The sequence below is a fragment of the Folsomia candida genome, unplaced genomic scaffold, assembly GCF_002217175.1.
Source record: "Folsomia candida strain VU population unplaced genomic scaffold, ASM221717v1 Fcan01_Sc007, whole genome shotgun sequence".
In the NCBI taxonomy this organism is placed as follows: Eukaryota; Metazoa; Arthropoda; class Collembola; order Entomobryomorpha; family Isotomidae; genus Folsomia; species Folsomia candida.
The window spans coordinates 6,428,990-6,450,173 of record NW_019091199.1 but is presented as its reverse complement, the minus strand read 5'-3'; the positions used below and the strand labels follow the sequence as shown (position 1 = coordinate 6,450,173).

The 21,184-nt window shown below is 36.9% G+C and overlaps 3 protein-coding genes and 1 long non-coding RNA gene across 12 annotated transcripts; 1 reads left to right on the top strand and 3 right to left on the bottom strand.

The window, feature by feature from the left end:
- Window positions 1-154: 154 nt before the first annotated feature.
- Window positions 155-15,612, bottom strand: LOC110851752 (kinase D-interacting substrate of 220 kDa B). 7 transcript variants are annotated; one of them, XM_035853972.1, is made up of 36 exons: window positions 15,439-15,612; window positions 14,646-14,705; window positions 10,004-11,215; window positions 9,302-9,436; window positions 9,129-9,227; window positions 8,956-9,054; window positions 8,578-8,883; window positions 8,302-8,484; window positions 8,106-8,210; window positions 7,923-8,021; window positions 7,797-7,848; window positions 7,653-7,731; window positions 7,439-7,584; window positions 7,212-7,376; window positions 6,933-7,146; window positions 6,722-6,859; window positions 6,569-6,646; window positions 6,423-6,493; window positions 6,229-6,361; window positions 6,062-6,152; window positions 5,881-6,006; window positions 5,619-5,798; window positions 5,452-5,490; window positions 5,293-5,347; window positions 5,066-5,202; window positions 4,877-4,984; window positions 4,461-4,798; window positions 4,292-4,389; window positions 3,780-4,237; window positions 3,594-3,712; window positions 3,476-3,530; window positions 3,207-3,396; window positions 3,034-3,134; window positions 2,313-2,439; window positions 1,652-2,229; window positions 155-1,564 (listed from the first exon to the last, which is right to left on the bottom strand). In XM_035853972.1, exons 3-36 carry the CDS (start codon window positions 11,189-11,191, stop codon window positions 446-448), a joined length of 7,209 nt encoding a protein of 2,402 aa, XP_035709865.1. In that variant the 5' UTR covers window positions 11,192-11,215; window positions 14,646-14,705; window positions 15,439-15,612; the 3' UTR covers window positions 155-445. The 7 variants fall into 7 exon arrangements, with proteins under 7 accessions (XP_035709865.1, XP_035709866.1, XP_035709870.1 ...); XM_035853973.1 differs by lacking the exon at window positions 5,452-5,490; XM_035853977.1 differs by lacking the exon at window positions 10,004-11,215.
- Window positions 14,712-16,045, top strand: LOC110852170. The gene is made up of 3 exons (XR_002548102.2): window positions 14,712-15,338; window positions 15,466-15,517; window positions 15,612-16,045. It is a non-coding gene; the product is annotated as an uncharacterized LOC110852170 (long non-coding RNA).
- LOC110852169 (dual specificity protein phosphatase 3) lies at window positions 15,989-17,467 on the bottom strand. Of its 2 annotated transcripts, none has more exons than XM_022100159.2 (7): window positions 17,211-17,467; window positions 17,022-17,130; window positions 16,875-16,941; window positions 16,559-16,800; window positions 16,380-16,491; window positions 16,262-16,290; window positions 15,989-16,192 (listed from the first exon to the last, which is right to left on the bottom strand). In XM_022100159.2, exons 2-7 carry the CDS (start codon window positions 17,074-17,076, stop codon window positions 16,065-16,067), a joined length of 633 nt encoding a protein of 210 aa, XP_021955851.1. In that variant the 5' UTR covers window positions 17,077-17,130; window positions 17,211-17,467; the 3' UTR covers window positions 15,989-16,064. The 2 variants fall into 2 exon arrangements, with proteins under 2 accessions (XP_021955851.1, XP_021955850.1); XM_022100158.2 differs by having other exon boundaries at window positions 17,232-17,467.
- A 317-nt stretch (window positions 17,468-17,784) lies between these two features.
- On the bottom strand, window positions 17,785-20,742 carry LOC110851740 (cytochrome P450 4c3). Of its 2 annotated transcripts, none has more exons than XM_022099632.2 (11): window positions 20,412-20,738; window positions 20,239-20,345; window positions 20,136-20,168; window positions 20,014-20,071; window positions 19,756-19,944; window positions 19,604-19,673; window positions 19,413-19,539; window positions 19,161-19,346; window positions 19,017-19,085; window positions 18,759-18,930; window positions 17,785-18,304 (listed from the first exon to the last, which is right to left on the bottom strand). In XM_022099632.2, the coding sequence occupies exons 1-11, from the start codon at window positions 20,629-20,631 to the stop codon at window positions 17,964-17,966; spliced, it is 1,572 nt and encodes a 523-aa protein (XP_021955324.1). In that variant the 5' UTR covers window positions 20,632-20,738; the 3' UTR covers window positions 17,785-17,963. The 2 variants fall into 2 exon arrangements, 1 of the variants encoding a protein (XP_021955324.1); XR_004835320.1 differs by having other exon boundaries at window positions 18,168-18,304; window positions 18,759-18,953; window positions 20,412-20,742.
- Between the last annotated feature and the right edge of the window lie 442 nt (window positions 20,743-21,184).

The following is a 21,184-nucleotide window of genomic DNA, read 5'->3' as shown; positions in this document are numbered from 1 at the left end:
GTATTTACATAATGCACTTTTACATCTGAAGTCTGATGAATGAGATGCAGAGATTATAATCAAATTTTGTAACATGCAAAATGATCGATGATTGAAATCCTAAACAGTTTTTTGTCCAAAAATGTTTAATGTTATGCGAGCAAATAATAGTAAATTAGAATTTTAACAACAACGAAAATTTATTCATCTCATATTTCTGCATATGAAAATATGAATTACACAGTCATATAACATCCTGCTACACGTATACATAAATGTCTTTTAAAACTCAAACTCAAAGTAATTCATTATGTAACATTATCTAACTACTCAATTATTAGTACCATTAAAATATTAACATCAAATCAAAGGTACCCGTCATACTAGCACACCATTTAAAGCTAATTGTTAAACTGATAATCAAATATGCAACGGAATATTCACAAAATGAATGGCTCAGTAGTTGTCATTGTTGCGGAGTATTTTCTCGAGAACTCTCAAGTTCCGAGGAAATAGCTTCTTGTCTCGTTAATGGAGGGCTCCCCATCATTGGGGATTCTTCGTTATGAGGTCGATTCTCATGTTTGGAAGAAGACGACTGTTGAGATATCATTGGGACCAACTCCATGTCAACTACGTGGTGTGGAGACGTTTGCTGGTGGATGTTATCACCTCGGCTGGAGGAGTTTGATAATACTGGGTCAGATTGGTTTAAAGTCCTTCGCCTAAGTCTACGAGTACTACTATTAGCAGAATGGCATATAACTGCTTCTTCTCCCGAGGAAGCTACAGTTCTTCCTTTTCTTGACAATTTGCGAATTGGTCTTCCTCCTTCCTCACTGTTATTATTAATTGGCTGAGATTGTGGTGGTTTGCTTACAGGTACAAAAGATCGAGAGGTCGGTACCATAGATTTTGTTTTGCTAGATCCACCACCCATGTTGTTACCCGTTGTTCCTCCACCAGTGTTGTTATTTATTGATGAGGATGGTTGGGTTTGTATTTGTTCCCTGCCTCTAATGGGATAAGGCGACTCGGGCAAATCTGGGGGAGGGCCAGGAAGGAACAGTTCCTCTTTTGAACTAATGTGTTCAGGAGTACTGCCCAATTCGGACTCGTTGCTAGTTGTAGGAGATGGATTGCTCGATTTGATGACTTGGTAATATTCGTCACTTCCAAATGGTGGGAGTGGTGTGGGAGCTCGATATGCAGTCCAGTGGTGGCCGTGATCTTTGAAATACTGACTCGGTTCGGAAGAGTCTTCTGTAGGAAAGTCATATCTTACGGGGTGGGAATGGTATTCATTTCTAAACTGACTACTACAAGGAATATTATGCGGGTCGACATGATGTTGATTCTGCTGTTGCTGTTGTGGATGATGATATTGTTGCTGTTGAAATTGTGAAGTAGCTGCTGGTACAGCAGGAGGAGAATCTTGAGATTGTCCAAACAAGGTAGATCTGATTCTAGAGAGTTTCGACGCGATGGAATCATCTCGTTGTATTCGCTTCTTTTTGGGAGATTGAGATCCTGAAGCTGGTTCGCTGGATTGATGCCGACTTGATGCTGGTCTGATTACTGGAATCTATATAAAATATTACAAATAAAAGTGTGTATTTAGAATTTAAGTAACAATTATTATGATTTGACTGTCATTATTAGGTTTCTGTACCGGTTTTCGATGCTTATCACTGGATGGGATAGGTTTCATCACTAGTGGCGTTTGAGATTCATCACTAGAAGCATCACTAGAACTGTGTTCCGGTCTTTCCATTTGGGCAGCAAAGCTCCTCGAAACCTTTCTCTCTTTTGCGGGTGACTTTGAGGAGCGTTGCTGATGCTGGTGTAACTTGCTATTATAATCCTTTGCACCCAAACTTCTCGACTTTATAGGCGACGATCCACACATGGTCACACTTTCCGAAAAGGAGAGATTTTTAGATAACGACGAATTTGGCGTTGCTCGATTTCTGCGACTTGGAGATTTTGCTGCTCCAGGTATGCAAATTGGTTCCGAAGTAGCTGCCACTGATCCAAAATGGCCTGAATTATTTGCATGTATCACATGATGCAAGGATTCATTAACGACGGAAAATTTTGCCTCGGCTTCACTCAATTTCCGAACTATGGAAGGAGAATCAGGAAGCTCTGCAGTAATATTACTAGAGGTTCCCATAACGTAAAGAACATCCGTTTCATCCTGAGATAAGTATGCCTTTGAGGATTTGCGTCGCTCGTACTGCTGTGGTTCTGAAATTGAGGAAACATTCAGTTTTAAATTGTTGCAGTGATGTACACAATAATAATTCATATAAAATCAAACAAATATTTACCGGGTTCTGAATTAATTGGACTGAGCGTACACGACGAATCTTCGCCTTCTCCAGCGCGGGCGTCATCTCGTGCTTCGTCGTTTAATCCTTCAAGCGCCCCACAGATCATTAGTTCTTCCATCGTAACCTAGTCATTATATAAAATTCGGTTAATCTCTGCCTCGCTTGTGACGTAGTACATATTTTATCTCTGATAACGGAGGATTATACATAATTGCGTGGATTGGTGAAGAACGAGGGGACGTGATAAGGATATAAATTGGGATGATCCAATTTGCAGAGATACGATATAGGCATATTTACTACTTATAAGTGCTTAGTTGGTATTATTCTGTCATGTTAGTGTCATGCATCACAATATTGTTTTTGTTTTCAGTCAAGACAATCACATTTTGTTCAGGTATTTAAATTCATCACAAGAAAATAAAAATACAAGTTACGTATTGACAGTAGCATGCACAAAGTTTCATCGAGGTAGTTTATTTTATCGCACGAATAAGAATGTAGAAAAATATGTATTAGTGTTAGTACGAGGAACACGAAGAAGGTTGATTGTCACAATCGCCTTGCTTGAGATTTACAGGAAGAGGTTAATAAATTATATATGTGTAGGAGCTTGTTATGGTTGAGTAATGGTTATGATAGGAGTTTCGTTCTCATTAGTGTCATCCGATTCAGAGGACAAATCAAGATCAGGGTAGTTGGCTTTTATTAGCCGTACCTGTTTTTCTAAAACATTCGGTCGTAACTGTTGCTGTTGTTGCTGCTGCTGGCCGGTTGGTGGTTTTTTCGAGTCGACGATATCAATTGGGGATTTGTTCACTGAAAATTTGAAAATGGTTGCATTAGTGTTGACCATTTTCTGTGTAAATTTTAGTATATGTATGCACATGCCTTGGCCTCTGTCAATCGGACTTCCAGGAGATGTCACGCTTATCCGAACCATGTCTTTCCCTCCTTGATTATTATTCGCCACATTGTCATCGTTGGACTTGTCCTGAAAAATATTCTTGTGTTCGCTGTCCCGCAGTAGAACCACGGCTGCTTTAAACATTTCCCAATCACCAAAAGTCATTTGTAGCACCTACAGATAAAAAACCAAAAGACATTTATGTTCAACTTTTTCAGTGCTTAATTAATAAAAAATTTGCTATAATAAGTACCAATTTCAATTCTTGTAAATCACAACTTAGAAGAACACGGCCATTTATATTGTTCCTGTGAATTTTTAAATGGGTCAAGGAAATATGTATGCATGAATATCACACCTTTTGAACATACCTACGGACAGTTTCTTGGTATTTGGTCAACTGACTAGATTTGATTCCTGTTAAAGCTATCAAAAGATCACAGACACCTTCAACTGCCATGCTTGACAGTTTTTTGCTTCGAAGATCCCTCTGAAATACATCAATTATTTTAAATCAAACAAGAAAATAAATAAGTTCGTGTGGTTAGGTTTCATACAGCAAGAATTGGGTCAATGATACTACTCGACGAATCCGGTATTGCCGGTGGTGCCCCCAGTTGTCCACCCATATACATTTGCTGTGGCATTCCTGGAGGATACCACATGTTTTGTTGATAAGCCATATTGGGAAATCCAGGAAATAATTGTGGTGGGTATCCATTTGGCATTGCAAGTCCTGGCTGATTGGGTTGGCGTTGAGGACCACCTCGATATCGCAGAGCGGGCGATGGCTGTGGAGGCGGATGACCTCCTCCTGCTCCTTGTCCATATTGGGGTTGAGGTTGGAGAAAAGATCCATGCGAAGGCTGATCAGGAGCTGGTTGTTGCAGATTTGTGGTTGATTTGAATAATTGGTCGACAGGTTGATATTGTTCTGTGATATCTTTCCTGAGTTGTGGGTCCAGGGATATTGTAAATGGTAGAAAAACGTATAATGTAGAAACCAATAGAGATCCTGTAAGGAAACCAATCAATATTGCGTTCAATAAAGCAATGTCTTCATTTGTACCCTTATGCATTCCAAGATAAATCCCAAGTTTTTTTTCGTCGCGATCCAAAGTCACGTTTGCATCGACATCTTTTGAAGTTGGAACAAACTGTCGAACACTAGAATATGTAGAAGCAAAATGAATAAGTAGTGGACACAATTAAATGATACTAAAAATTATTAGTATTACCGTTCGTAAACACTTTTTAAGCTCATCCCGTCATCCAAGTCTTTTTGAAAATGCTCACAGTAAATGATAATCCACGAGAGTCTGTAGGGCCACTGTTCAGTCACATTTACCCAGGCAGATAAGTGGTACCAATTAAAATCGATGGAAAAGCATTTCAATAATCGACCGGTGATATGGATTATATTCATTAATCGTCGCATAGATCGTGGATTGACGTCAGAAAAATAATCATCTCCCAATAACATCTTTTTCAAGTCGCTTGGTCCTCCGATAATCGGCATCCCAGACGTTACTTTGTTCAAGTTGCTTCCTAAACTACTTGCTATACTCTCACTCATCTGGAGAAAAAAATATTGTAATTTATCGACTGACTGCTACATATTATCATGTTCATCTATATCTGCATTTGTGCTTACTTTCAGTCCTAAACGCTTTGGTTTTTTGGAAGAAGCCTTTTCAAATTTTGTATCTAATCCTAATGGTATCCCAAATCCAGATTCAACAGAGGGGCGTCGGGTTGAGAGCTACATAGAATTAAGAAATATGTACTCACATTGCATTACAATACTTTATCTATAATCTTGAGCGGAGTTCAGTCAACATACAATAATTTTGGGACCAGGATCATCCTCAAGTCTGCTATTTCTCTTCATAGAACTCTCCAGCATTTTCACGTGTTTCACTTTTCTCAAGGCAGCATTTTGTAAGAAGAATGGCAAATGAACCAAATTTCGCAAAAATTCTGCAAATAAAATCCATAATATACCACATATGTAGGCAGATATAAAATATGGTAGCCTCATGACGTATGACATACGAATTCGAAACTTACCATGCCCTCCAATATTGGACTCATTGAGGACTGGGTTGATATTCATTTCGATCCCCTAAAGCATTATATTAGGAAATTAGTTTGTTGAATATAAAGTATTTTGATAACTAAAAGTCTTAAACATGAGGGTAAATAATTTAAAAATTAGTTTCCAAATACCTGGACTTTTGTGTTATATGCATATCGACTACGCAAAATCTTAGCAGCATGAATTAATGTAATTAAAATTGAAGTGCCGAAGAAATTCAATTCGGAGAGGAGAATCGGAATCAAGGTTGAACATTTGAGCATTTGTAAATAAAATATCAATTTAACCAACCAATTACCTTTGTAATAATGTGTGGATCAATCGCGAGCAATATTACGAAGGGCGCCTTTACATCTGAGAACAATATGTGGACGGCGTCAAGAACCTGGAGAACTTTTTCTTGCTCTGCGCTATCCAAGCCGTCGACAATGACCACCATTCTAGTCTGTCTGGATTGAAAAGCATCCAAGCAGTGAATCTGTAATTGGACATGTCATTGTAGTTTACCAAATTTATAACTATATATGTGTAATGCTTAATTGATAATTAATTAGACATACCATGTCCGTCATGAGATTAACTTCAGCCTTTAAAGCGTTTAAAAATCCTTCAGCTTTTATCGTATACAACTTTGAAACGGTTCGCTGCAAGTGTCTCCGATGTGAGAACACTACAGCTTTCAGGACCTAGATATTCATAAGTTAATTATATCTGTTTAAATAGTTGTAATGTATTACGCACCTGCCCAACTGTATAAAGATTAGCGACCAGTAACAGCCCAACTATGAGGGCACAAACGTACATCACTACGGATAAGCTCGTTGTATAACCCCTAAAATGAACATGAAACATAATGCAATTTGATTCTTCACATGTATCTAGTTAATGCTGATGGAATCCTGACTTACTCTGGACCCATTCCTGTGAGGTGCAACGCAAGGACAACAATTGCAACTAAAGTGCAGACGAAACAAAATAAAAAGATCACACAATATGGAATGCAGCACAGCTTTCTCCATTTCCAGTCGGCAGTCGCAGCCACTAAAATAATAATTCATTGATAATATTTCACCAGGAAGTGTTTTTACACACAAATAGTTACCTGGTGTGGGTCGAAAAGCTCTATAAAGACGAGAACTCATTACACCGTAGTCATTCTCAATGCAGGTATATCTGCAAATACATACATACAAATGTCATGAAAGAGCTTATTTTTGATTAATTCATATGTGTAAGCAATAAGCTTACAATGAGCCAAGCATTTGGACCACTGAATTTTCTCCACCGGTTGTACTTGATATTTTGGTTTGATCCGTAAAATAAAAACTGCATAAAGTAACAGAGTAAAATATTTTAGACGTGCAGCATTTTACAAATTGTATGTATTTGTAATCCAATTACTTGATCGGTTGAGCTTGTAGTTGATCCGCAGACTGTGCTCCTGGAGGGTGGCAAAATATCACTTGACAAACAAGTTGCAATGCTTCTGACTTAGTTGCAAGATAACTGGACATTCGATTTGACCAGGACCAATCATATCTACAAGAAAAGAGTGTTACGATATTTCAACGTTTATATTATGCAGTAACCATCAGAACTTCATATATCATACTTGGAACGTCGACTAGAAAACCAAACACAGAACAGGAACGCGTGTACAAAAAACGTAACTCCGGCTGCAAACCCCACGCCTACGATCCAGTTTTGTAAAGCCAAGCCGGCAATGACCCCCACGACAGAGGCGAAGCAAAGGACGATTATCAAAATGAGAACATTCCACGAAAATATTGGATTCAGCCATTGTCGCGCGAATGACTTCATCTCCTCTGAAATATACCATCAATTTAATTGTAAAAAGGCTTGCATGTTGGCAATAATAAGTTTTCATTACCTCGAAGCTTGCCCAAAAGAAAGGACTTGCCACTTCCCCATCTAGCAAACAAGCCAACCGTGATAGGCATATTTAATGTCGGATCGGAGAGCATGTCGGCTAATGCGCTACTGTATAAATTATATCCCAAGAGATTTTCGCCATCTTCTTGAGTATTCAGCCCACCTAAAAATACAAGCAGATAAATTGCAAATATTTATAAAACGTGACAAATTTTGTAAACATACGTGATCCGAAAATCTGTGGAATAATTGGTTTCGGTGATGCTCTGTCAATATTGTAAGGGGTTTCTCCGGCACGATTGGGTCGATACAGAAGCTGACTATGGGCTGGATTACGGAGTAATAGTTCTACAATTTGCTTAGATCTTGCTCTGGAAATGCATAATTTATGGAAATTAAGCAATTAGTATTACTAAAAAACAGTATAAGTTAAAAATACCTCATTGCTATGTGTAGACAAGTATCTCCATTTTTATCTGCGACAGACACTTTGGCTCGTTTATCCAATAGAAGGGAAACTGGAAAAAGATTTGTCAATAAGTTACAATTAAAAACAATGCGAAAAAAGTAATAAATGACCCACCAATATCTATATTTCTATTCCGAACGGCTTTCATCAATGGAGAATCACCATCCTAAACAACATAAAAAGTAGCGTGAATTCTAATGATATCAACATTTGAATTATTCGTATTCAAAAATAAAATACTTTAGTAGACACTTCAAGATCTGGCTGACAAGAAAGAATAAGTTTAACGACAGGAATATGAGATTTTTCTACGCTCCAATATAACGCAGTTTTTCGATCCTGTAATTTTCCAAAATTATAATTAATTAGATGTGCCAGCAAAAAAACTTTAACTTTAGAGAGAGACAGATTAAAATAAATTACTTTTCCTTGCATGTTCACATCGGCATGTTTTTTTAACAAAGCTTCCACGATAGATCTATGCCCTCCTTTCGCTGCATGAATTAAATTCGATGTACCTCCTCTGTCCTAAAAAGGTTGGAAAATTAAAATTGTCATATCCAACGTTCCATTTCATTCCAAACGGCAGCCAGCAAAATTGTATTTATCAAAAACTCACGTTAATATTAATATAGGCTCCGTGATTAATTAATGAGACAGCAATTTCGTGAAACCCTGATTTGCTTGCTATCGTCAGTGCAGAACAGCCATCTTTATCCAATGCATTAACATTCGGTTTATGCTCCAGGATGGCTTTAACAACTTCGACATGGTTTCCAGCCGCTGCGACGAGAAGTGGAGTCTGGAATATGGTCAGAAAATGAGTTTAAGATTTTTTTACATCATTTGCAGGACGATTTGGCCATTGCTTAAAACTTAAGACTGATGTCCATACCCACGAAGTCATCCCGCAAGCGTCCACATTGGCCTCCAAGTTGAGAAGCATATCAACAATTTCGATGTAGCCTTTTCTTGCAGCCCAAATCAATGGCGTTGTCCCATACTTGTCGCCCACGTTAACTTTGGCACCCCGCGCTAAAAGATCTTTGACGATTTCGGTGTGACCCCTCCCAGCCGCCCAGCCGAGACATGTAACACTGTAACTCCCGTACATGTTGACATCCGCTCCCTTTTCTATCAAAAGCTTTGCTGATTTCGTGCGACCCTTGTAGCACGCCCACATTAATGGAGTCCATCCTCCCTGATCAATTACACCCAATATAAGCCAATTGCTGCATTATCATCACTGCTTCATATAAATAAATGTCTTTACAATGTCCTTGTGATCTAGCCCAGCACCATGATCAATCAAATCTGCTACGATTTCATCAAAACCTTCTCGTGCTGCAAACAGCAGCGGCGTCCAATTGTCCTATTAAACCGATGTTATTATAAAATTGAGATAATACCAACTTTCTACTAGATAACGAATTGTCATTAACTTACGACATCTTCAGCATTGATGTCAGCACCATGTTCTAGCAAGGCACGTACGAAATTTAGCTTCCCCTTTGCTGTTGCAACCATAAGAGCTGTCGACCCATTCTAACCCGCAGAAAAAAATGTTTATGATAACATCGCAATATTAATGAATTGATTGCGACGTTAATTACACGAACCTCATCGCGATCGTCTACCGCCACGCGCCGCGACTCTAAGAGATGATGAAGGCCGGAATAGTTATCTTCGACAATGAAAGACACGAGCGCCCGATTTGTTAATGACACCATCGATTCCGCAAGAATTAGTCCTTGCTGGAATAACGGCGATTAAAAGTATAAAACAATTATTAGATAAATTTTGATTGCGTATATAGTCGATTCGATTTGTCATTAGTTAATTGTCAAACAATTTTTTAATAGAATAGGTAATATGCATATTAATTAACAACTTAATCGGCAGAATTAGAATTAATACCAATTTTTTGATAGCAACAAGAGTCACACACAACTGTCAAAGTGCCACACGAACCAATTCACAAGTTGATTAAAGCAAACTTGTGTTATATATGTTAATTAAACATTGTTTAAGGATATTTTACAAACTCATTTCGCAGTATTTTATTAATAATATCACTAATTAATTGTAGAAAATGTCCAGCTGGAATAAACAACAAACAATGTGTAGTACACATGCAAATTGCAAATTGCAAAACTATGATATTCGTACGTAACAAAATTCCAAATTCATGCAACGGCGTGAAAATGCAGCAAAAGATGAACATGAATGTAGTCTCATCAACTTTTTGTTCAACACATTACACTAATTATTAAGCTATTTAATTACACACTCCAAAAACCTCCCCACAATAATTTCCGTACCGCCGATAACTGTGACGCTCTTCGGAAATAAGGTCGAAAAAAGTTGAGAGCTGAGGAGTAATGGTGGCCCTGCATGAGAACGGGGGCCGTGTGGATATTGTCCGGAATGAGACAAGTCGGTGAGGACAACATCCTCGGTCTGGCTGCCCTACCACCAACACCACCACGACCGGAAGTTGAAGATGCTTCGATAAGACCTGTGTGAGGACGTGCATCGAAAACTAATCCCGGAAATTGGGCAGGAGAATCCCCCTTTGGCGAATTTTTTGGCGACTTCAAATTTTTTATCCCTGTCAGTAAACGCCCATCCAGTGAAGCCAGGGATGCCGCTGGTAGAAGGGCGGAGACCACCCCCATCGGAGGGGAGGCTGGCATGGGTGGTGGTGTCGGCGGGGGTGGAATTTCTGCTGTTGGCGACGTTTCTGGAGATTTTGTGATTTCAGCCGTATTTTTCTTACTACACGGTTTGTTAAGCTTGTGCCGAATCAGGATCTCTTTAACCTCTTCGAGAGTTAATTCTGGGAGAAGATTTTCATTTTGTGCGGCATTATTATTATTTCCACCTTTCGCGTACAGATCAGAATAGCTCTTTGATCTTTGACGTTTTGGGGGAGCCAACATCCCCTTTTTTTGGAGGCTCATCGGATGGAGGAAGAGGTGTTTAGGCGACCATTTCTTACTGCTGGTATCACTGCTATTGTCGTCATCTTGCAGAACGAGGACTTCCTCTGATTTGGTTATCAAACATTGATTATCAGGCTCAGCAGCGTCACTAGTATTTTCTTGACCGGAGGACGAATCCTTGGGCGATTCCTCGGCAATACTATAATTCGAAGTGGAAGATTCTCCACATTCGTAACCACCAAATGAGGACACGCTTCGTTCCAATCTTCTCGGGTTTTTTCTCGGTTTGATGATATCCCCCTCTTCCAAACTGGTGGTTAAAGTTACGTTCGCTGTGCTGGGATTTTCAGAAGGCGAATTTATTTGAATTGAGGGGATGGGGACGGACGGGGTGCGATAGTGACCTCGGGCGAAGGTGGAAGCGTCCGATTTTGGGGGAGAGGATGGCGGCGAGTGGGTAAAAAATTCCCACCAGGAAGACGCCCTGGGTCTAGAGTGACCACTTCGTGAGGATGATGCGGGAGCGTCCAGGCTTGGCGATGGAGATCTTGTGGGGGCCGACATGACTGGAGAGGGGGCATTGGACTACTTTAAATGGGGAGGAGGTATCAAGTAAAGTAGAAAATATAGAGGTAGAAAATCTCAATCTACGATTTCCTGGAAATTATGCAATGCGTGCATCTGCTTTACGTTATGAATTTGCTAAAATTTATGCCATATTTCAAAATACCAAGATCTATCCGAAAGACCAAGAAATTACCCACGAACTATGAAACAAAAAAATATAATAATTGGAATTACAGGAATCCCTGGGAAAATCAAGGAGCTCGTGCGAATGTTATCTTCCAGTTCGAGTCGAAAATCGGGCTGAATAAATTATTAAACCAAATAATTAATTAAAATGATTCCATTACTGACTGATTAAGGAAGGTTTGATAAATTGAATCCTAACTCACGTTCAGCATGATGAATTTTTATAACTAACTTATCATATGAAATGTACTAATTTAAAATTGAAATAAAAATCTCAAAAACTTTTCGCAAAATTGACCCAATGTAGAGTTATGTATTACGTTAAAAAACGCTTTCGCAACAAGATATTCGCAATCCGCATATCAGACGCACACTAAAAACCTAAATGGGTGGTGGATTGACAAAAGACAATAAAACTTAATTTACATGCCACCCCAAGTAAACATCTCACTCGTAATCCAGTAGTGATTCAGTAATCAAATCAATCATAAACTGCATCATCATGAGATAAAAAAACGTAATAAAACACACAAATAACGCTGCCCTTCTGTTCAAAAAGATTATATATTAATGGGACCACCGTCAGCATATTCAGTGCCAAATATAAATACGTATTTCCGATTTCCAGTCAATCATCCTCTCTGTGTGTCAATTGTTTAGTACACGAACAATCATAATTGTTTAGAAGAATTCGACTAAATTCATTCACAACTTCGTAACAGGAATTGATATTGATTTGACATGTCAAAAATGTTGATGTGGAGTCAAAAAACTTCCGATTAAATCTATTTACATACATTGCAAATTTCTTGGCTTAGATGGTTTTTCGTAATTTTTGTGTGAAAAAGTGGTGCAAATTGGACTCCATCGGGTTAGTAAAACGAAACGAGTAAAAAACGAGTAAAAAACGATGTAGGTAATTAGGATTATGGAAATTTAGTGCAAAACGGGGAAACTTTTGCATTTTGTCAAAAAATTTCGAATGCTATTTATCTGCCATAAATTATCAAGACATGTGTAGAAAAAGACGAAAAAATTATCGCAAAAAGTAAAGCATAAATTAAAATCAGAAAGCCTTTTTTATCCTACCTGGACCTGGGCATCCAAAACACTTGCTTAATATCGGTATTACCCCAATTTGTACTTTGTTTTTTTAGTTGTCACTTCACAATTACACAATCCATCAAAAATCAGGAAGATTAGGTAATAAAAAATAGCCAGCTCTACATTATCGCATAATGTTCACCCACAAGTTACCACTTTTCCTTGTACACAAATTAGTACATTCAGTACGAACCGAATTACTTACATGACTCACTAAATACGATCACAACTTATGATTCACAAGTGCTGAACCAATTTGCTCAACCAAATCGCTATACCAGTTAAGCGATAATTGAAACGAGACGAAAAGTCTTCCCATAATTTTTGACACCTTATTGCTTGCTGATAAGAACCAGACAACTGAACTTCATTCATTTAAAAAGACTTAAAAAATCAATCCGTTAAACACAATTTCGGTCTTATCTTTGTATCCGTCTGGTGGAGAATGATCCATTTTTTCCTTCTTGGTGTGCTCCACCAGCCGAATAATAAGTAGTGTGCTTGCTAATTGCTTAAAAAAATGAGACTGGAACTGATCTGATCAGAGACTAGATTTCGTTTCGTTGTGCTTTGTCTGCATGCATTAATTTGTTTAATATTTATTATTTAAAGAGTTTGGGTAATAAATTTTAGGCGATGGGAGAACTTGCTTAAATTTGGTTAGCACTGAATCATAAATATTAAATATGTACGGGCAGAGTTTTTATCACGCTTTTAAATATTTTGCACATTATTATACATAAATAAGCACAGAAGAGTCACATTTCCTCACTGGAATTATTGGTGTGTTGCTTATCGTAAAATTAAATAAATCGGAACAAGAACAAACACATGCTCACAAAGTTTAGTTTAATAACTTGCATATGTACGCATTGGTATCATTAATTAATTACGGATACAACTGAAGTACAGATAATTCGTTGTATATGCAAACTTGTGAATTTGTTTAGGATACATTTCATTGTAATGAAATGGAACTCTGGATGTGATTTTAGGCAATGAAATAATTTAGTATTCTAAACAACTTCGTCTGTGTAATTGTACATGTTTTTCTAGCAGTGTAACGGATTAGGAGCTTTAAATTTAAGAGTTTTTTTTGTTATATAAACGAAATGATAAGTTAGTAAACCGGGCTGGATTTATTTATTTACAGTTCCAGCATTATTTTAACTTTAAGTTGGACAAAATTTATTTGACAACTGGAGAAGAATGACTACTACACGACATATCTCCAGTTTCCTACTACTAACTAAAACTACTTACTAGTCGGCGAATTTCAGATACTGACGACTGAACCAACTGAATGGGACAACTTTGTCAAATCTGCATTACAATGCGGACAATAAATCGATAAGTGCCAATACCAAACAAGCCATATTACATGCATACTTGCAAAATGAACCTTGATTTTCGTTACATGTTCCATTTAATATGTAATGTCAGACACAAAACGCATGCAATTATGCCATCACATTATTATACACATTACATTACATACACATTGAGGATCAATTTGCAAAACGATGAGTGCAAGTAAAATGGCATGCACAAAGTTAAAGCTGAACTAGACCATATTTTCTGGCCATTGTAATATGTAATGGAGTCGGTGAAATGAAAATGCATAAGTAAAATGTTACGATAAATGCACTATTGTGAAGTATTGTGTAGTCTACGGGCAGTCGGGCCATGTTGTGTCTATTATATAAATTCCTTAGCTTGCAAATATTTTTGCACATCTTTTTTCCTCTTGCTAAATGCCATGATGTTAAATATCACTAAAATGCATCCACCACCATGCACGCATCAACGCTTTCAACCATTTTAGTCGTACATTATATATCGTCTTAAAAGTTACTGGAAAGCGGAAATTCGTTCAGTTTAGCAAGTGCAAATGTATTCTGCAATATGCAGCATGGTCAAAAATATGTAACATTAGACCGTCTTTCCTTGACTCATCATGCCAAGTGAATTACATTCCTGTGAATTCGATGCGAAAATATTATTCATTCTCATTTCTCATGTTTTCATATCAATAATGTGCAATAAGTATTTAATGGGTTTAACTTTATTATGCAGCACCCAGCAATTCGCACGTATGTACTCGTTGCATAAATGCAATTGGCAAACAATAATAAAAAAATGTTATAATTTATTACCTCACCTTATAATAAAGTTAATGTTTCATGTCGTCATGTCCAGCTCCATTCAGGCGTAAATTTTCCTAGGAATATATGTACATATATGCATTATTTTTTAACACTGACACTGACACTGTATCACAATCCAGACATTTATCAATCAAAGCACAAACACCGCCCGTCCAATTAAGTCTAATAAATTATTACAAGATTCACGATAAGCGTGGGGTCGACAGGGTCAGATTCAGATCCACGTTGTGTAATGTTTAATAAAGATAAGGTGTAAACAAAGGTAGGTGAATCAGTATTTAGTGTGAAATTTAACCGGTGTTATAATTTGATAAAACTTCTGTTTTTACATAAAACTTTGGTAATTGTTATAAAATCTGTGTATAAATTGTAAATTCTTGGAAAATTTTAACCGGAGGAGCGACCACTTAAAATACAGATTTTTCGGCAAGTCTCTAATGACCAAATGGTGCAATGTTGGCTGGACTGGTGGACCGGACTGGATCATCTCCTCGTCTCATGAAAGATGAAAAGTCGCTTTAAATGCATCCCTAGATTTTTTGCCATAATTAAGTTCATAGACTTCCAACAGGTGTTACAATACAAAGAAGACCAGCGAACATTGCGATATTGGTTTCACAAGTTCTCGATCTCATCTCATGTCAAAATCTGACTTTAACACTTTTATGTTCATGGAATCTATGCAGGTAAAAAAAGGTGCTGCTGAACCAGATCATGTTCACCATGGGCAAAACTAATACATAAATTGAGAGCAAGACTGTTGTACATTTCTTAAATGAGACTCACCTTAAAATTTCCTTTGTTGCATTGCAGACTGGAATATCCCCTCCGGTCTGGGTCGTAATTTATACGTGGATTTTACAATGTAATGAAAAATGAAGAGCAGTCTTGTTGGTTTGCCAATTTGTGTGCAATTTTATTATTGTCAACTACACGATTTCTTTTTTATTATATGGCAGGATTCTTCAAAATGTTATGTAACGTAATTTGCAAAATTCAGTCAGATTATGCGCAAGCGAAGTTGTCCCTATCAAACCAACTCGTACGACTAAAAGGATAATTTCGCAATTTTATAACACACACAACCAACCAGGATGATTTTGCAGCAAGTGAGATTTTTGCAAGTGGGGTTGAAAAACACCCGCCCGCGGTGGTCTTACCCGACTTCTGATGCCCGAATCGGATTCGGAACATGAGCATTTTTGCAATATGCCAAAAGATGGGTATATTTGATAGTCAAGTAGGAACTGGAATTTACTGACTGGACGGAAGAGAAAGTCTGGTAGTTGAAGTTGAATAGTTATCAATTCAGCAAATTTGCACATAGAACACAAAATTGTCTCTTATCTTTAACTTTATTTAAGTAATTACAGAGTTATATACAAAGAAATAATGATCAAGGAATCCAACTTTTATTGTAACCTCATAACCTGACCATTCTCTTTCTCGTTGTTGTCCTCATCATTAATTTCTGTAATTGTCGCTCTCGGGTCATACTCGTATAAGCGTTTGTGCAAGTGGCAAATCTGATCGAGAAATCCTGCATAAATAAATAAATATACAATTAAATTTATATCCCAACAAACAAATAAACACATTAAATATTTACCTTCGTTAGGATGAATCAACCTTTTTGAGCTAAAAATGAATTTACAAGTTTTTCTCCGTTCAAAATTTTCAACTTTCACTTGGTGAAATATTTACTATTTATTGTTGTAATCGCTTACCGGACATGTGTCAGTGCCTGTGGGGCTGTCATGTTCTGTCTGAGCATTAAGTACGCCAAGACCAAAGTGGCGGACCTCGAAACTCCCATAAAACAATGCACCAGGACTTTCCCTAAATTCATTAATTTCATAATTTTACGTAAGAATTAAATCACTTTTCCAATTTATTTATTTTATACCATTATTCTCAACGGCCGAATGGATAAAATCTGTCGCTTTGTCGAAATATTGGCTGATTTTGAACCCTGAAATATCCACTGCTGGCAACCCGAGAAATTGACACTCGAAACCACGACGCTGATAAAATTCTTCACTGGTCCCGACCCCAAGTGCGGAAAAGGTTGGTTTCGTTGTGTATGAACTATTGACGACATGTGTTACACCAAGTTTTTTCAATTTCTCTGCATTTTTTGCAGCGTCCCTACAAATTATCATAATTTTTAAAATTGCAATTTGATTGTGAAAATACACACAACATATTTCCAATGTGCTTACACCCCACCGAGGAATATGCCAGGAAATACCTCATCCATATCATTCCACGACATTCTGTGCAATTCACCTAATTAATTTCAGAAATAAATTACAAGTTAACACCGACATCTCTGCAAATATTTAACCCTTTTTTGTACCCTCACTCACCGGTTAAAAGTTGGCGCAGCGTTGTCTTTAAGTTATCGTACCGAGTTAACTCCATAATGATAATTTAAACAATAAAATAGTTGCAGAGCCAAAAACTTGATGATTTAAACTGGAAATCAAAAATTGGAATATCACCATATCACATTTATACTAAAGTAATACGTATGACTCATCCCTATTATTACCCACTTTTATAAATAAAACTCTTACATAACAACCACACACTAATGGAACTACCAGGGACCATAATGAGAAGAACACACAAAATTGACGCACTTTTGACAAGCTATTGACCCAGTCAACAAACAAGGCGATGATTAATGTATGAAGAACAAATCAACCTTCTACATAAACTAAGGTTAAGATGAATCCTTATTAACTGATTCTACTAAATACTCCAGCGAAAGTACATAAAGCGTAGAAAGAAACAGACAAAATGACATCATATGAATGAACCAAACAACTTTTATCCCTTATGAATCTAACTAAACCCAAGCCTGCAAACATAGTGTAAGTAGCATATTGGTCATATTCTGTAATGCATTTTGCTATCCTATGTACAACATGCATACATATTACGGATGTCTATGTATATGCTCTGCCGTGTTTTTGATTGCGTGTTGTTAGGTTAGGTTCATCAGTTCTAAAATTATACCAAGTTTGTCTCACTTGGCTTTTTTAATATGTGAGCATCACTTGCACATTTCACTCACTACTCTTAATTCGAATACGAATATATGTATATGTATGTTCACCTTCACAGTTTTTTGGGTCATGACAATGAAACAGTTCGAGAATTTATTGTGACAAAGTTAAGTTAAGACGCAGTTTTCTCTGCTAAATAAAAATTACAAAATAGTTTGAAAAAATGTTACGTATTAAATTAAGAAAGTTGATGTAAAAATGTAATCTTTTTAAATATTTTGCACATTGCGGTCATGTTCATCTTTTCGTAATTTTAAAACTGAGCCCATTCATCGGTCTGATCACTAAATCCAAGTCCAGCTTGATCGATTCCCTGGTATCGGTAGTCGTAAAAGTGTAGCTTCTCAACAAATAGCTGAGAATTACTTTGGCTTCATTCATCCCAAACTTTTGTCCGATACAGTTCCGTGGACCCAAGGAAAATGGAATGTATGCGAAAGGATGCCGATTATGACAATTTTCAGCGAGGAATCTTTCCGGTTGAAATTCTTTCGGGTCTTGAAAGTAGTCTGGATCTTTGTGTAGGGCGTACGGCATGATTACCACGTTCGTTCCGGAGGGTATTGTACGAGTTTCGTCTGAATAAATGAAAGAAATTGTGAGTATCATACGTGTGTTTTTTTAGTTTTGGAAGGAACTGTATAGATTTTCAGTGTTTCAAGCGTCCAAAACTGTCCAACAACGTCCAAAATTAGAAAATGGGGCAAAATGTGACAAGTTAAAGATTTTATTGCAAATCAATTTTGATCATTTTGGTGTGTAATAATACATCCCATGAAATTTAGAAAAACTTTTGGTTTAGCATGTTTTCTTATGAGAAATTAAGAAATTTTCTAAACCATGACGTGTTACACACCAAAATGCTCAAAATTAGTGGGACATTACATATCCTTGCATGTATATATTTGCAAAGAAAATCGTTGATAAAGAACTTGCAACAATTTGCCCCATTTATATTTTGAACACTTTTGGACATTTTCGACGTCCATAATGATTAAAACCAGAGATTTGTAAATATTTAGAATCATTTACCGCATTTGATGTCTTCTGCAACCTTTCTAAAGTTGAATGGGACGAGAGGATAAATTCTCAGAGCTTCCTTCATGCACAAACTCAAATGTGTCATTTTAGACAAATCCAGAGAAGTCACTTGTTTGGTTTCGTCATTTTCAAATAAGAGATCGAGTTCATTTTGCACTTTTTGCTAATAAAGAAACATTCGGGAATCTGAAAATTTTTGCCACAATGAATTGCAATTTTATTTCTAACATAAATTCACAGCTAGATAACCTGATGCTCGGGATACGTTGCTAACAAGAAGAGAGTCCATCCGACGGTAAATGCTGTGGTATCGTGACCCTAGAGTTTTAAATTCTTAAGCCATTTATTAAAATGTATGCAAAAATCGCTTTATTTAAAAAAAACTCTTCTTACTGCAGCCATAAATGTGTCCACCTCATTTCGAATGTCCAGGTTCGTTAATTCGTGCCCATTGTCACAAAAATCCAGCAAGTAGTCCATGAAGGCCTTTCGAGACTTTTTCCCTTCAATATTATTTTCTTGATCGACAACTTTAATTTGCGAATTGGATTTCCGAAGTTGTCTCTTCTCTTCAATGACCTATATATTATCTCATTTAAAGAGTTTCAGTATCGAAATAATGACAAGTCCTGTGTATTCATGTACCTTTTCTGTGAATCCGTGTAAAATCTTCAAGTACTTCTTTTCCCTGCGGCCGTACGGCGTAAATTTCCATATAAAATCAGGCCTAAGCCAAGGCCGTGTCATACGTGCGACCAAAATGTAATACATTCTACAATATTTTAGGATTAAAAGCGCTATATTACACAATAAAAAGATCTCAAGTAAATAATTACCCCGTCACAGCGTCAATATATTCCTGATTCGTTTCGCCTTCAGTGACAAGCTTTTTTCCCATTGCCGTCTCTAGAAAATATTTAGCACAATCCACTATCAGTCAATTATGAACAAAATTTAACTGATAAATAAGTTAGGTACGAAAACTAACCACAAATTATATTCAGCGTTGTATGCGTCAAGAGAGGAATTATGTTAAACACTTTCCCCGCATCGGAATACATTCTCAAACGATTCTGTAAAAGAGTGCTCTCTTTGTTGAAGATCTCCAAAAATTCGACCAGCACGGAATGGCTGAACGTATGGTTTAAGAGTTTTCTTTGATTTTTCCATTTACTGGCTTTAGTTTATGAAAAATATTGTGATTAAATGCATGGGATAAGCTTTTATCTATTAAATCAACTTTCACCTGTTGCCGTCAATAAGCCCGAACCCCACCAGGGGCGAAATACTTTCATATCATCTCCCTTCAAAATGACGTTGAAAATTTAAAATTTTAATTATACAAAAAATACACCGGTTTCTCGCTACCTTGTCCAAACACAATTTTGATGTCAATATTTTCTGGAGAGAAACAAATCAATTTTTTATAAATTTAATGCACATACAATTTGCATATGAATGTAACACCAACCTCAACAACATTAGCATCCGCAATTAAGACGTATGGTTTATGAAATAGCCAAATCTTGCTCAACTTTCCATACGCATTAATTTGTGTGTCGCAAAATTGAAACAGTTCTAAAATTCGAATGAAATTTCTTTAAAAAAAATAATAAACTTTCCCATAAATGTAAAATTGTGTACCATGATTCTCAATATTTAGTAGGAGTGCACTCCCTAAAAATGGTAAGGTGGGAGGTCCTGGAAAGTTTTCCAAATTTTGAAACTTTTTCTCCCTCTTTTTCATACAACTTAGCACAGACCAGTAACCCAGTCCACAGATGAGACAGAAGATCGATAACCACACAGTTGTGTACGGAATGGAAACAGGGTCAGTGATCAGAACGGGTAAAAACGACCACATCTTTTTGACATTACTTAGGTATTAAGTAATTGATGAGAAAAAATACGAACAATGAAAACCACTGAAGAATTACAACACAATAAATCACAGACTGCACTGCAGGCGGTGTGGACAAGGTCGGCAATAATATATGCTCTCGAGCTAATTGTTTTTATACATAAGGTTCAAATTACTTATCATCATTTTTCACATTTATTAAATAAACCGTCATCACCAACATCGTCGTCATTCATATTTAACAAATAAACAAAAAGAACACAACACAGACTAATAGCCAAGCCCAATTAGTTGGGGAATAACCCTCACCTACAAATTATTAGCTCATTACAGACATACTGGACGACTTGTTGGAAAGACTGGGAATATAGTTTCGCAAGAAATATTTGCATATTAAATTATCACCTAGAAAATTAAATTACAAAAGTTTCCATCACCTTTTGAAGTTTAACTACATCGTAAATACCATTACTCATTTATTTAGCGAGTTGGTGTAAGCATCAACAGAACATCACCACCATTCGTGATGGATGATATCTTACCTTCCTAAGAATTC